The sequence below is a fragment of the Lagenorhynchus albirostris genome, chromosome 9 (genome assembly GCF_949774975.1).
Source record: "Lagenorhynchus albirostris chromosome 9, mLagAlb1.1, whole genome shotgun sequence".
NCBI classification, from domain to species: domain Eukaryota; kingdom Metazoa; phylum Chordata; class Mammalia; order Artiodactyla; family Delphinidae; genus Lagenorhynchus; species Lagenorhynchus albirostris.
In genome coordinates, this window is record NC_083103.1 from 46,013,325 (window position 1) to 46,026,407 (window position 13,083).

The window sequence follows — 13,083 nt, forward strand, 5'->3', positions numbered from 1 at the left end:
AGTGTCTGACTCCTGAGCACCACAGTCATCTTGGTGATGTGGGCCAAGGTATAGGCTGTTTCTTCAAGGAGCAGTTTACCTTCTTCACTTTATGCTGCAGGAGCTGTGAATTTACCTCGATTGTATGTGTACAAGAGAGGAAGAAGACAGTGATGAGGGCAGTGTAAGATGGCTTTCTTTAGCTACCAGAACTCTGCTTGCTAGTCTTACTGTGTGCTTTAAAGCTGTCTCTATTTAAAAAGTGCTGATATTAATGAAGTAGTCATCTAAAAGTAATAACAAGGTTAATTTAGTTAGAAATTTGCATTCCCTTCTCTTACTACATTGTGCCCTCTTAGTCAAAGATGACAGAAGATGATCTCTGATTTGTACAGGGGTTCAGAAATTATCTAGAAGACAAGCAGAATTGAAATGCTGGGGCAACAAATGAATTGAAGATAAAACCAGCTGGTTTTCAATGTGAACTGAAAACTCAAGTATGAGTTGGTAGTGATACTATTCTGATGTGCAGTCAGTTTCGGAAACGTTTGTAACAGGAGAAATACAGTGATGTCTTTTAATGCAGGAAGGAAATTGATTATAGCATGAGTAGCACTGAATTGATGGCCAGTGACACTAACGGGATCAATTGTAGGACATCCCAGGATGCCAGTATGCAAAGGATAGCATAATAACCTGGTTATATCCATTCCCAGAGGAAAAAATTTCATCATTCTTGCTGTAGATAATGTGAACTAGACCTTGTAGGATTGCTGTTGATGTGGTGAGGTGAGGCAGTTTATGTGACACTTCTGTCTTGGGCCTGGAGAGAGGGATAGTTAAGCTGCCTTCAAAGAGCTCTGTCCAAGGTATAGCTTTGAATGCTTCAATTGTGTTGCCTGCAGCCTCTGCTTTAAAACTTTGGCAGGTTGTTAAAAACATTAAAACACTTTTTAAAAATTAAAAATATACTTTTTAAATACATTAAACTTTTTATTTGACATAATTGTAGATTCATAAGCTGTTGTAAGAAATAATACAGGGAGATTACCCTGTACTCTTTACCCAATGGTAACATCTTAAAAAACTATAGTATACTGTCACAACCAGGATACTGACATTGATATAGTCAAGATACAGAATAGTTCCATCACCACAAGAATTCTTAGGGCTGCCTTTTTATAGCCACCCTCCCCCCGTCCCTGACCTTTGGCAACCACTAACCTGTTCGTTTCTATAATTTTGTCATTTCAAGAATGTTATATAAATGGAATCATACAGCATGTAACCTATTGGGATGGGCTCTTACTCTTGTAGTGCAGGTCTGCAGCAATGAATTCTCTTAGTTTTGCTTTACTTGCAGTTGTTTTAATTTTGCCTTCATTTTTGAAGGATTTTTGTTTGTTTATAGAATTCTAGGTTGACAAGGTCTTTTTTTTTCTTTTTTTTTAGTGCTTGTAAGGTGTTGTTCCGTGTCTTCTAATCTCCATTGTTTCTGTTAAAAAGGCAGTAGTAATTTCAATAATTTTTTCTTCTTTAATGTATTTTTTTTTCCCTCTGGCTCCATTCAAGATTTTCTCCTCAAAATTTTTTCTCTCTTTTTTTTCAAAAATTTGACTGCATATGATTTCCTTGGTATTTATCCTGCTTGGGATTCAGCTGAGCTTCTTGACTCTGTAAATTTATATCTTTTACCAAATTGGGAAAATTTTGATCATTATTTCTTCAAATATTCTTTTTTGCCTCATTTGCTCTCCTTTCCTTTGGGGCTCCAATTATATGTATGTTAGACTTGCTGCCCCACATAACTTTGGGTCCCCCCCACCCCCGACCCCCTTTCTCTCACTAATCTTTTTTCTCTCTGTTCTTCAGATTGGTTATTTCTTGGTTGACCTGTTTTTAAGTTCATTAACTCTTCTGCATCTCCAATCTGCTGTTAAGCCCATCCACTTAATTATAGTGTCTATTTCGTTGTTCTGTCTTTTCATTCATTATGAACATTGCTGTTTTAAATCCTTGTCTGCTAATCCCAATATTTGGATCAATGCAAAGTCGTTTACTTTTGATTGACTCTTCTCTTGAGAATGGGTCATGTTTTTCTGTTTTTTTATATGCTGAACAATTTTAGATTGTGTCCTTGACATTATGTACGATATGTTGTAGAGACTCTGGATTCTGTCACCTTCCTCCAAAAACATTGAATTTTGTTTGTTCTGTTTCCCAGCAGTGAGCGGCCGCTTAAATCTCAGTTCAGTTCTGTTAGCCCTAACCTAGCTGCTTGGGATCTGTTCCATGCACGCATGGTTCAGGGATCAGCCAGAGATTTGAGCAGCGTTTATACACAGAGTTAGGGGCACCCCCTCTCTGGCTCTCTCTGGAATTTCCTTCCCTTGCTTCCCAGCTGTTGTGGTTGCCTTTAAATTCTGTCCTCCGGTTCCTTAACCTAGTATAACTATGGATTTTTATCCGAATTTTAGCCACCTCTCATGGCATAGACTGGGACCTGCCTAGCCAAAAGCCATGAAAAGGGGACATTTATCCAGTGTTGTTACCTTTTTCTAAGAGTTGACCCTCCATCTGCGTTCATAATCTGCCTGCTTTTCATTTCTAGTACCTTCAGGTAGTTGTTTTTTATATTTTGTCCGGAGTTCATAGTTATCTGCCAGAGAGTTGGTCTCGCTGGAAGCAGAACTTCCATCAAACTAGATATAAATTATTCTGTTGACAAAGTCAGTTTTTGTTGTTTTTTGTGTGTTTTGTTTCAGTTTCACAGATATTTATATTATCCTCCCTATCTCCTCCAAGGGACCAGATATAAAAATGTCCTTAGCTCTTTTTTTCTTTAATATTTATTTAATTTATTTATTTGGTTGTGCAGGCCCTTAGTTGCAGCATGTGTGCTCCTTAGTTGTGGCTGGCGGGCTCCTTAGTTGCGGCATGCGAGCTCTTAGTTGCGGCATGCACGTGGGATCTAGTTCCCTGACCAGGGATCGAACCCAGGCCCCCTGCATTGGGAGCATGGAATCTTAACCACTGCGCCACCAGGGAAATCTGTTTTTTTTTTTTTTAACTTCAAATTTTATGTAAAACTCCTTTAGTGTATCCAAACTCTGATTACTGATAGGTTTAGAAATTGAAATATTCATTTTATTTGGTATATCTAACCCAAGATGTAGATATAACAGATGTGTCCCATAAACAGTTTCCCAGGAAATGATGGTTACTTTTATTGTGCTTGAATCTAAGCTAGCACTGTGATCTGGAGAAGCTTTGTGTGGTTCAACATAAACCAGGTTGAGATTTAACCATATTGGGTCTTTCTCAGGTAGCTGTTTGGGTACCTACCTTTTCATATCTGCTCTACCATTTAAAAACACAGATGTAATAAATTTAATATAAATGTACAACTTGGAGATCTTGTTGAACATTTTCTGATGACCTTACAGAGGACTTCAGACAGAAGTTTTGAGGATATTTTTTTTCTTTTTTAACTTGTTGACATGTATGTATGAAACAATCAACATAGGTGTCTCATGATAAGAAAGGAGAAAATAATGGTTTTAATTTGGGTCATCATCAACCTAGAAAGCAGTTATTTAGTAGTATGTGTATTTTATTTTAGATTGTATGAAAACCTGCCCATTTAGGTTAACCTTTAAGCGGTCAAAATATTTCTGCCCAAATTAGGATAAACATTTGGAGCTGTGGTTTTTACCTTTTTCGAGTCATGAGATCCTTTGAGATCTGATAGAAATTGTGTTCTCTCCCCAGAAAAATGCAAATGTCTTCATACAAAAATTTGTAAATTATTTCAGAGAGTTTAGGGGTTCCTTTGAAGCTTCTCAGCATAAGCATCCCTCATTCAGGGTTATTCAAATCAAGCTAGTACCAACAGGCTAATAGCAATACAAATATCAGTTTGTTTCTGGCCTGGCCAGAGCAGAACAAGTAAACAAAGAACCTATTAGAAGTCCTTATAAGGCATGCAGGCTTTAAAAAAAATCTGTCGTGATTTTATCTGAACTATACTTTCCAGGGAGCAAATTCACAAAGACAGACTGATACCTAGTTGACTAATTTTTAAGTTGCCGTTAGAAATGGGCCTTAGTTTTGATATTCAGACCTGCTGACATTTGTGTTGGGCAAATAATTAGTTGTTGTTTCTAGGACAATAGGACAGTAGTTGTTGTGATGTCATATTCCTGATATTGTCTGAATTTCCAAAGGTCTAAATAATTGAGGATTTATGGGACCTGTGACACATGTGTAGGTTTCAGGAGGTGGGGCTATGTAGATGTTCCTGAGGCAATAAGTCTCCATTGCTTATTCTCAAAAAACTCAGCCCTCAGTAAATGATGAGAGATTGAATTGTTTTTTTTTTTTTTTTAGATTGAATTGTTTTAACAAAAAGATTTTAGGTTTGTGATCTCCTTCCTCTATTACTTTCTGACACTTCATAGGGTGATTATAATGAACAACGATTATTCTCAGGGCCTTCATACCTCTTCTTTATACATCTTCTTTCCCCTTGCAGTGAAATGACTATGTTCCTGCTACTGGTCCAGTCTAATACACAGAAGGACTTTTGTCTGAGATTGGCACTCTCTTCTGTGCCTTTACTCAGAACCTGACTCTTTAACAAGACTTCTTTACTCAGCTTGTTTAAAGAAGGAGCAGGAGGTGGAGAGGTAGTGGTGGGGACAGAGGATCTGAAGGCCAGTTCTCCCTGTGATTCATAGCTTCCCCCACCTCTTTGTCTACACTCCAGGTCAGCTCATCATGTTCACTTCTGGCTCCATTCTACATCTCACTGGTTGTTTAAAATTCTCCCCCTAAATAGTCCCCTGTTCCATCCTTTGAATGCTCTTCATGTCTTAGGGGGCACCTTGTAGCCATCTTAGGAAAACATCTTTCTCTAAAGGCTTCCATATAGGACATTGCTAACTGCCGTGATTCCTGTATATGTTCAAATATTTCGTGGTTTTTATTGAGGGGATTTTCTAGCCTACTAAGGAAGAAATGAGCAAACTGACAATTAAAAATAAAGAAGCTTAGGAGGAAGAAATAGTTATCTTCTCTCAGAACTGAATGCAGTTTAAAAATACATTCTGAGAATGTCAGACTGTAGACAAGATCTTATGTCAGCTGCTTGTTGTTTAATTACTTTCTACAGTGAGTGCAGGCTTGCCATGGGTGGGCTCTTTGCACTCTTTGCAGGTGTTAGTGAAAACTCTGAGACTAGCTCAACGTAGCTGTAGGGCTTTGTTGCTACTGGTATTACCAGCTGCCGGCTGATTTTGCCAGTTTTATTTAGTGAAGATTATGAAATGTATTTTGAGAGATGAAATTTGCTAGAAAAGAGTTTCAGAAAAATCAATTTGGAAGAAGGGATTAGAAATTAGAGGAATTGAGTTGTGGAACTTGCTTTACTAACAGAAAGAAGGTTGGGTTAGAAGTTGAAGATTATGAATAAGTGGGCTTCTGATGATGATGGTGGACAAAACCTGAGATAAAATGGAAGTGAAGGTTTTAATTGTTAAAAGCAATAACTCTCTGACTGGAATCATTATTAGTTTCTGGAACAGGTGCCTTAGAAGTAATATAATATAAACTCTGTTTTAAACTTTCAAGGTGCCTCTGGGATGATTTAGAGTGAAGGACTATCTGACTTTAGGTTCATCCCAGTCTTGTGTTGGTGAGGAGTGCATCTTCCTTAATAATCACTAGCCCCTTTGGGTTCTAAGCCAACTTATAAAAACTTTAGTTGGAACAGAATGTATTCTATCAACTAGAGCCTGTGAACAGGATCCTGTGCAAGTGTGCTCTGAATGGATAGACCACATAAGCTTGAGCCTCCCAGATAATAACCTTCCTGGGAAATTGTTATTTGTGTATGTTATTTTTCCTATATGTTTAATGGAAAGGTCTTTGAGGATGGGTGTTTCATCTGGTTCATCTCTATCCTCCACAGTACCTAAGGCCCTTGTATAACATGATTACTCAGTAAATAGATATAGAATTCAATTGAATTGTCCTTGATCATACTTCCCACATATTTTTCCATGATGCCTACTAAATTTATTTGTTCAAAATATTTAGGTGCATTTAATTTGTTCCCTTCTCCCTAATCCCTTGGGAAAAGCAATATTTGGGTGGTATACTTTTAGAAAAAGCACTAGTGGCTTTATAGTAATTTAATACCTGTTGAGCTCTTCATCCCATTATACTATTTTGTAGTGTTTTTCAAACTGTGAATCGTGACCATTAGTAGGTCTGCAGTTAGCCTTTTTGGTTTTAATGATATAGAGTAGAAATTATGAGAACACATTCCATATAGTAAGGGTATTTTTTTGGTGAAATTTTTGTTTTAAGTAAATTTATATACATTAATATATATCATGTGTGTGTTTATTGCTTCATGATATAAACTTTGTTTCATACTGGGGTCATGGTCAAAAAAATTTGAATAACATTGCTTTATTGTAATACTATGTTATTTCATTTATCATATAGCATTATGCCAGTACATACAGGCTTCTAAAGCCAGGGATGGTGCCAGCTCTTTCATTTCAAGTACAACTGAAGGTAAAAACAAAACAAAATTGAGAACACCCAAAGCATTCTGGTGGCTCTTATATAAGTCTCTCCAGTGGCATTTTGTACCCTTTGACCTAACTTTCTTATGCCTTTTTCGACTAATAGATTTTTTCATATTTGTATCCCTCTAGGTGGTGGGTTCTTTGATTCTTCCTCTTTGCTCTTCAGTGTTCTTATTTCAGTATGCTCTAATGTTTTTAGGAGGGGGAAGGGGGAAACAAAGGAGAATTTCAGAAATTTCAAATGATTCTCAATTGACAAAATAGCTCATTGGATTTATCCTGAAATCTGCTTTCTTAATGTTCTTGAATTTTTTAATCCCCTTTGTATTTTTTCAGAGATCATAGAAATGCATACTTTATTTTGAATTTAAAATAATTTATGCTTTTATGATGTTATTAGTTGACTTTAAGCAAAGGAAATGTAGCTTTTAGGGAAAAAAAAATGATGGATATAATCCTTCATCTTTCCTTGTGCTTTCTCCCCTCTCCTCCCAAGAAGATTGTAGTAATGATTTCATTTTAAAGAAAAGCCAGGGTAGCTAACAGTGTCCAGTATTAACCGTGCTAAACTTTTCCAGCTTCTTACTGATCTAATAACTATAATACCTTTCCTGTTCTTAGATGGTTGGCATACTAACCCTTTTGCCTTCATTTCTGTACCTTGCTGGACTACCAAGCTCAGATATTCATAACCTGTGGTTTCAGGGGACTTTGTGGAGATGACTTGCTTCATTCTTTTTCTTGCAGGAGAAAATTTTGAGCAGACACCATTGAGACGAACATTCAAGTCTAAGGTCCTTGCACGATATCCTGAGAATGTGGACTGGAATCCCTTTGACCAAGATGCAGTGGGAATGGTTAGTATTTGTTAGCTATAAGTGTCAGATAATTTACAGAGTAATTCACAGTAGGATTGTGAGTTCAGACTATGGTAGCAGTGGTTCCACCAAGTATCAGTAACTTCTTACATGCATATTGTTTGTGATTCTGCATTTTGATCACTATATCAAATATTTGGAATATATCAGATATACCAAAAGTCACAAGGTGCTTCTGTTGAGTCAGACAAATACATAGTATTGGGTCAGTGAACTTTTTTTGTGAGATTGAGCTATTGGTTGCATATAGCATTGATTTTACACAATAAGTGAGGTTTAAAGCAGTTTTCATCTGTATTGTATATATCTGAGTAATATGATAGAAATGGGTGTTTTTGTTTTATTATAATTTTAGATAGGGCAGCATTTTAAATTTGTAGACGAATACTACCATGAATAAGCTAACGTTTGTTGAGTATTCACTTTGTGCTAGGCACTGTGATAAGTATTATACATGAATTAACTCATTTAATCCTCACAATACCCCTTATGTAGATAATATTAAGTAAACACACACAGACACAGACACATATTTTATGGGTGAGGAAACTAAGATCCAGAGAGGTTAAGTAATGTGTTCAAGGTCATAATGGCTAAGGAGCAGTTGAGCAAGCTTAAATACCATAGTCTGTTTCCAGAACTCTGCTCTTAACCATATCTTTGTACTGCCTCTGTTACTTTTTAATAGCTTTTTGAGGATGATCTTGTTTGATGCATGCAATAACCCCGTGAAGTATGCAGAGTAAACTGTATTATCTTCATTGCAGAGTAAACTGTATTATCTTCATTTCACAGGGGAGGAAACTGAATCGTAGAGAGCCTCAAGTTTTTTGACTCCTAGTCCAGTGCTTATTTCCTTTTAACATACTATATTCTAGAAACACTTAGGCTTTGAGAAGTCAAGTTCAAGGGTAATGGATATACCATAATATAGCTCCTTGTACTTGTTAACCCAGGCTCCTCTTAGTTCCTTAGCCAGGTTTGTGGAAAAGTGGAAAATGGAAACTGATTGATTCAGGTCAGTTAGATTAGCTACCCAAGTTTCTTTATATAACCCATCTGAGTTAAAGTGAAAAAAGTGCATCTTTATCCTAATTATGTCATCTCCTTGCATTACATGAAATGAACACCCTTTTTTTTTTCTATGAAAAGAGAAGATTTTATTGATGACAGAATCTTGTGAGCTGATAGAATCTAAAACTTTGTTTATTTTTAGGTATGAAGTTGCATCTGTCTGGTTTTTAGATATATTTCTAGCATCATCTCCTAATACATGCTGTCATGCTTAACCACCTACCTAAATTCTCCAAGTTTTCTTTTACCTCCTTTGTGCATTTTCTTCATGCCCCCGAAATACCCTTCTTTCTCTTATCTACCTGATGAATCCTAGCATAAGCTCATCTCTGAAGCCTTTTCTGATGAAGGCTGAGACTGAGTTGTTTGTTCTTTGTTCCTCTAGCACTTTGTGTATATTTCTGTATAGCCTTGATAAATGCATTATAATTTTAGTTACTTGTGTGTCTTAGAATGGGAGGTCTTTAGGGCAGATATTTTGCTGTGTTGGTCTTATATCCCAGGCACCCAGCACAGTAGGTGCTCTTTAAGTAAATAAGTAGTGATGGTGTTCTGAGAAGAGGATAAGCAGTGAGTGTTCTCACCAGTTGTTTCCTTGTGTCTTTTGCAGCTATGCATGCCCAAAGGGCTGGCATTCAAGACCCAGGCTGATCCCAGGGAGCCTCAGTTCCATGCCTTTATTATCACAAGGGAGGATGGCTCTCGGACATTTGGGTTTTCCCTCACATTTTATGAGGAGGTGACTAGCAAGCAGATCTGCAGTGCAATGCAGACCCTCTACCACATGCATAATGCTGAGTATGATGTCCTCCATGCTCCCCTTGCTTATGGCCGAGACCACAGTGACATGGAGGATGGTGAAGGCACTCCTGGGACCAAGCTGCAGCGCTTCAACTCCTACGACATTAGCCGGGATACGCTCTACGTCTCTAAGTGCATTTGCCTCATCACGCCCATGTCCTTCATGAAAGCATGTCGGAGTGTGCTGGAACAACTTCACCAGGCAGTCACTTCACCTCAGCCCCCTCCACTGCCCCTAGAGAGCTACATATACAATGTACTCTACGAGGTGCCACTCCCACCTCCTGGCCGGTCCTTGAAGTTTTCTGGGGTCTATGGGCCAATTGTCTGCCAGAGACCAAGTACCAATGAGCTTCCCTTATTCGACTTTCCTGTCAAAGAGGTCTTTGAACTGCTTGGGGTGGAGAATGTGTTTCAACTTTTTACTTGTGCCCTTCTGGAGTTTCAAATCCTGCTCTACTCACAGCGTAAGTCAGTGCTTGCTAGAGCTCTCTCCCTTCATAGGGCCTCTCTTCTTTCCATATCAGATACAGTAGGGCTGACTGTAAAGGACAAGGGCTGTTACAGTTTGAGCAAAACTCAGATCTTTTGCAGGTAGGTGCTGGATGGCAAATTAATGGAACATGAGAGGTCTACCATTTCTAATTGGCTATCATCATGGCCTTTTGCTGGGCACTCCAGTCTGGGAGGGGAACCCTGCCTCCTGACGTCTGATAGATGCTGAAAAGAGGAGGCAGGAGTTGATGGTCATGGGAAATTGACTTTCCATCAGTTTTGTTCTATCACTCTGCAGAGTTATTTCTGCCCCTTCCTCAGCCTGACAATAACGATGATCCTTCCTATATTTGAGAAAATATATTTGAGAAAATGAGGATGTGTTGCTTTTTTCTGTTGTTTGTTTGTTATAACTGAATTGTTTTTATAAATGAGAGGTTAAGTGATGGTGAGCAGGAGATTTGGACAAAACAGTACAATAGAGCAGAAGGAAACAAATGTTTATTAAAGGAGCCAGATAAGTAACATAAAATTCATTCATTCAGTACATGTTTATTCAGAATCTGCTGTGTGCCAGGAGTTATTCTAGGGGCTAGAGATTCAGGGTGGACAAAATAGATAAAAATCCCTGCTATAATAGAACTTATATTTCAGTGGGGAAAGAGAGGTGATTTTTTTTTTTTTTTGGCCTCATGGCTTGCGGGATCTTAGTTCCCCGAGCAAGGATTGAACCTGGGCCCTGGCAGTGAAAGCGCCGAGTCTTAACCACTGGACTGCCAGGGAATTTCCCCCCCCAACCTTTTTTTTTTTGAGAGGTGATTAAATAAATAAATAAAATATGTAGTATGTAAGGTGGTAATAAGATCTGTGGAGAAAAATAAAACAGGAAGGAAGATAGTATTGGGGGAAGGGAAATTCCAATATTTAATAGAGTGATTATGTTAGGCCTCTGTGAGCAACTCATGTTAATGTCTAGGAAAAGTATTCCAGGCAAAGGGCACAGGAAGTAGAAAGGTTCTGAGACAAAAATGTGATTGGTATGTTCAAGAACATTGAGGAAGCCTGGTAGATATCATGGTGTGAGAGAGCAGGAGTGTAGTAGCAGATAGTGTTAGAGACTTAACAGGAGGCCAAATTGTACAGAGTCCTGTAGGCCATTGTAAGGACTTTGTTGCTCTGAGATGCTTAGTCATTGGAGGTTTTAAGAGTTTTGACTTTTTGTTTTGAAATAATTCCCAGCTTATAGAAGAGTTGTAAGAAATGTTCAAAGAACTCTTGTATACTCTCCCACAATACACCAGTTATTAACATTTAGCCACATTTGTTTTATCATTCCCACTGTATCTCTGTGTGTGTGTGAACATAACTGAACCATTGAGAGTCATTGTAGACTCCATGTTCCTTGACTCCTCGATACTTCAGCTTTTATTTCATAAGAACAAGAACATATTTTTTACATAACCATAGTATGATTAATAAATTTAGGAAATCTAACATTGATAAAATAACAATACTGTATTCAGGTTTTACCATTGTCCAATAATGTCTGTTATGATAAATTTTTAAAAATTGAGGTATGGTTGATACACAATATTATATGTTTCAGGTGTGCAACATAGTGATTCACAATTTTTAAAGGTTATATTCCATTTATAGTTATTATAAAATATTGGCTGCCCTGTGTTGTACAGTAAATCCTCGTAGCTTATTTATTTATTTTAAATTTATTTATTTTTGGCTGTGTCGGGTCTTCATTGTTGCGCGCGGGCTTTCTCTGGTTGCGGCGAGCAGGGGCTACTCTTCCTTGTGGTGCGCGGACCTCTCACTGTGGTGGCTTCTCTCGCTGCGGAGCACAGGCTCCCGGCACACGGGCTTCAGCAACCATGGCCTGCGGGCTCCAGAGCGCAGGCCTAGCAGTTGTGGCGCACGGGCCCAGCCGCTCCGCGGCATGTGGGATCCTCCTGGACCAGGGCCCGAACCCGTGTCCCCTGCACTGGCAGGCAGATTCCCAACCACTGTGCCACCAGGGAAGTCCCCCTTGTAGCGTATTTTATACATAATAGTTTTTGCCTCTTAATCCTCTACCCCCCTATATTGCCTCTCCCCCTCTTCCTTCTCCCCTCTGGTAACCACTTGTTTCTTCTCTATATCTGTGAGTCTCTTCCTTTTTTTTAATAATCTCTAGTTTGTTTTATTTTTTAGATTTCACATAAAAGTGAATGATAATTTTTAAAAAAAATTCCTGGTCCAGGATTTAGTCCAGTAACATGCATTGCTTTTAGTAGTAAATTCCTCATGTCTTTAATGACTGACAGTTTTGAAGAGTACAGGCAAGGTATTTTGTAGAATGTCCCTCAATTTCAGTTTGTCTGATGTTTCCTCATGACTAGATTCAGGTTATAAATTTTTGGCTGCAATATCACAGAAGTGATGTTGTGGTTCTCTCAGTGCATTGTATCTAGAGGCACATAATGTCTGTTTATCATCATAGGAGGCACATGGTGTTCATTTGTCCCATTTTTGGTAATGTTAATTTGATCATTTGGTTAAGACGATGTCTGCTGAGCTTCTTAACTGGAAAGTTATCATTTTTCCCTTTGTAATTAAGAAGTAATTTGTGGGAGAAACCCTGTAAATATACTGTTTCTCTTCAAAATTTTGCCTAATAGCTTTAACATCCATTGATGATTCTAGTCTGAACCAGTTACCAGGATGGTTGCATTTTACTGTGAGGAAGAACATTTCATTCTCCCTTGTTTGTTTATTATCGTATGGACTCACAGATTTTTATTTTATTCAGTAGGTTATATAGGCCATTACTATGATTAATTATTTTGATGGTCAGATGTCCCAGATTTGGTCCATGGGCAGAGTCTGAATAATGTTAGTTAGGAGGCCATTTTAACAATCTAAGTGAGAGATTATGTTGTCTCTGACAAGGGAGGTAACAGCGAAGTGGTATGATATGGTTGGATTCTGAAGGTGAAGTAATGGAGACTATGTTGAATTGAAGAGCATGTACCCCATCTAAAGTGGACAGCCACTAGTTAGCTCCAATTAATTCCTTGTGGAAATGCTGGCCTAATGTTACTAGGTCTTCTAATTTTTCATGAGGACCCAGATTTTTTACATGAAATTTTTGATTTTTAAACGTTGGTAACAACGTTCTTGTTGAACACTGCAGACTGAACAAAAGCATCTGTTGACTAAAATGTGATTCCTGAGGTTTTACTTTGCAACTTGTTTAAAATAATGAT

General features: G+C 38.1%; 1 protein-coding gene across 4 annotated transcripts in view; it reads left to right on the plus strand.

Annotated features, from left to right (window-relative positions):
* The window catches only part of DENND5A (DENN domain containing 5A), a 108,147-nt gene that overhangs the window by 33,092 nt on the left and 61,972 nt on the right, over nt 1–13,083 (plus strand). For 2 of the 4 annotated variants that reach the window (XM_060159702.1, XM_060159706.1), the window contains exons 2-4: nt 6,493–6,564; nt 7,326–7,435; nt 9,141–9,798. In XM_060159702.1, coding sequence (XP_060015685.1) covers nt 6,493–6,564; nt 7,326–7,435; nt 9,141–9,798 — 840 coding nt within the window. The remainder of the gene's footprint in view (nt 1–6,492; nt 6,565–7,325; nt 7,436–9,140; nt 9,799–13,083) is intronic. The other 2 variants (XM_060159704.1, XM_060159707.1) reach the window with 1 other exon arrangement.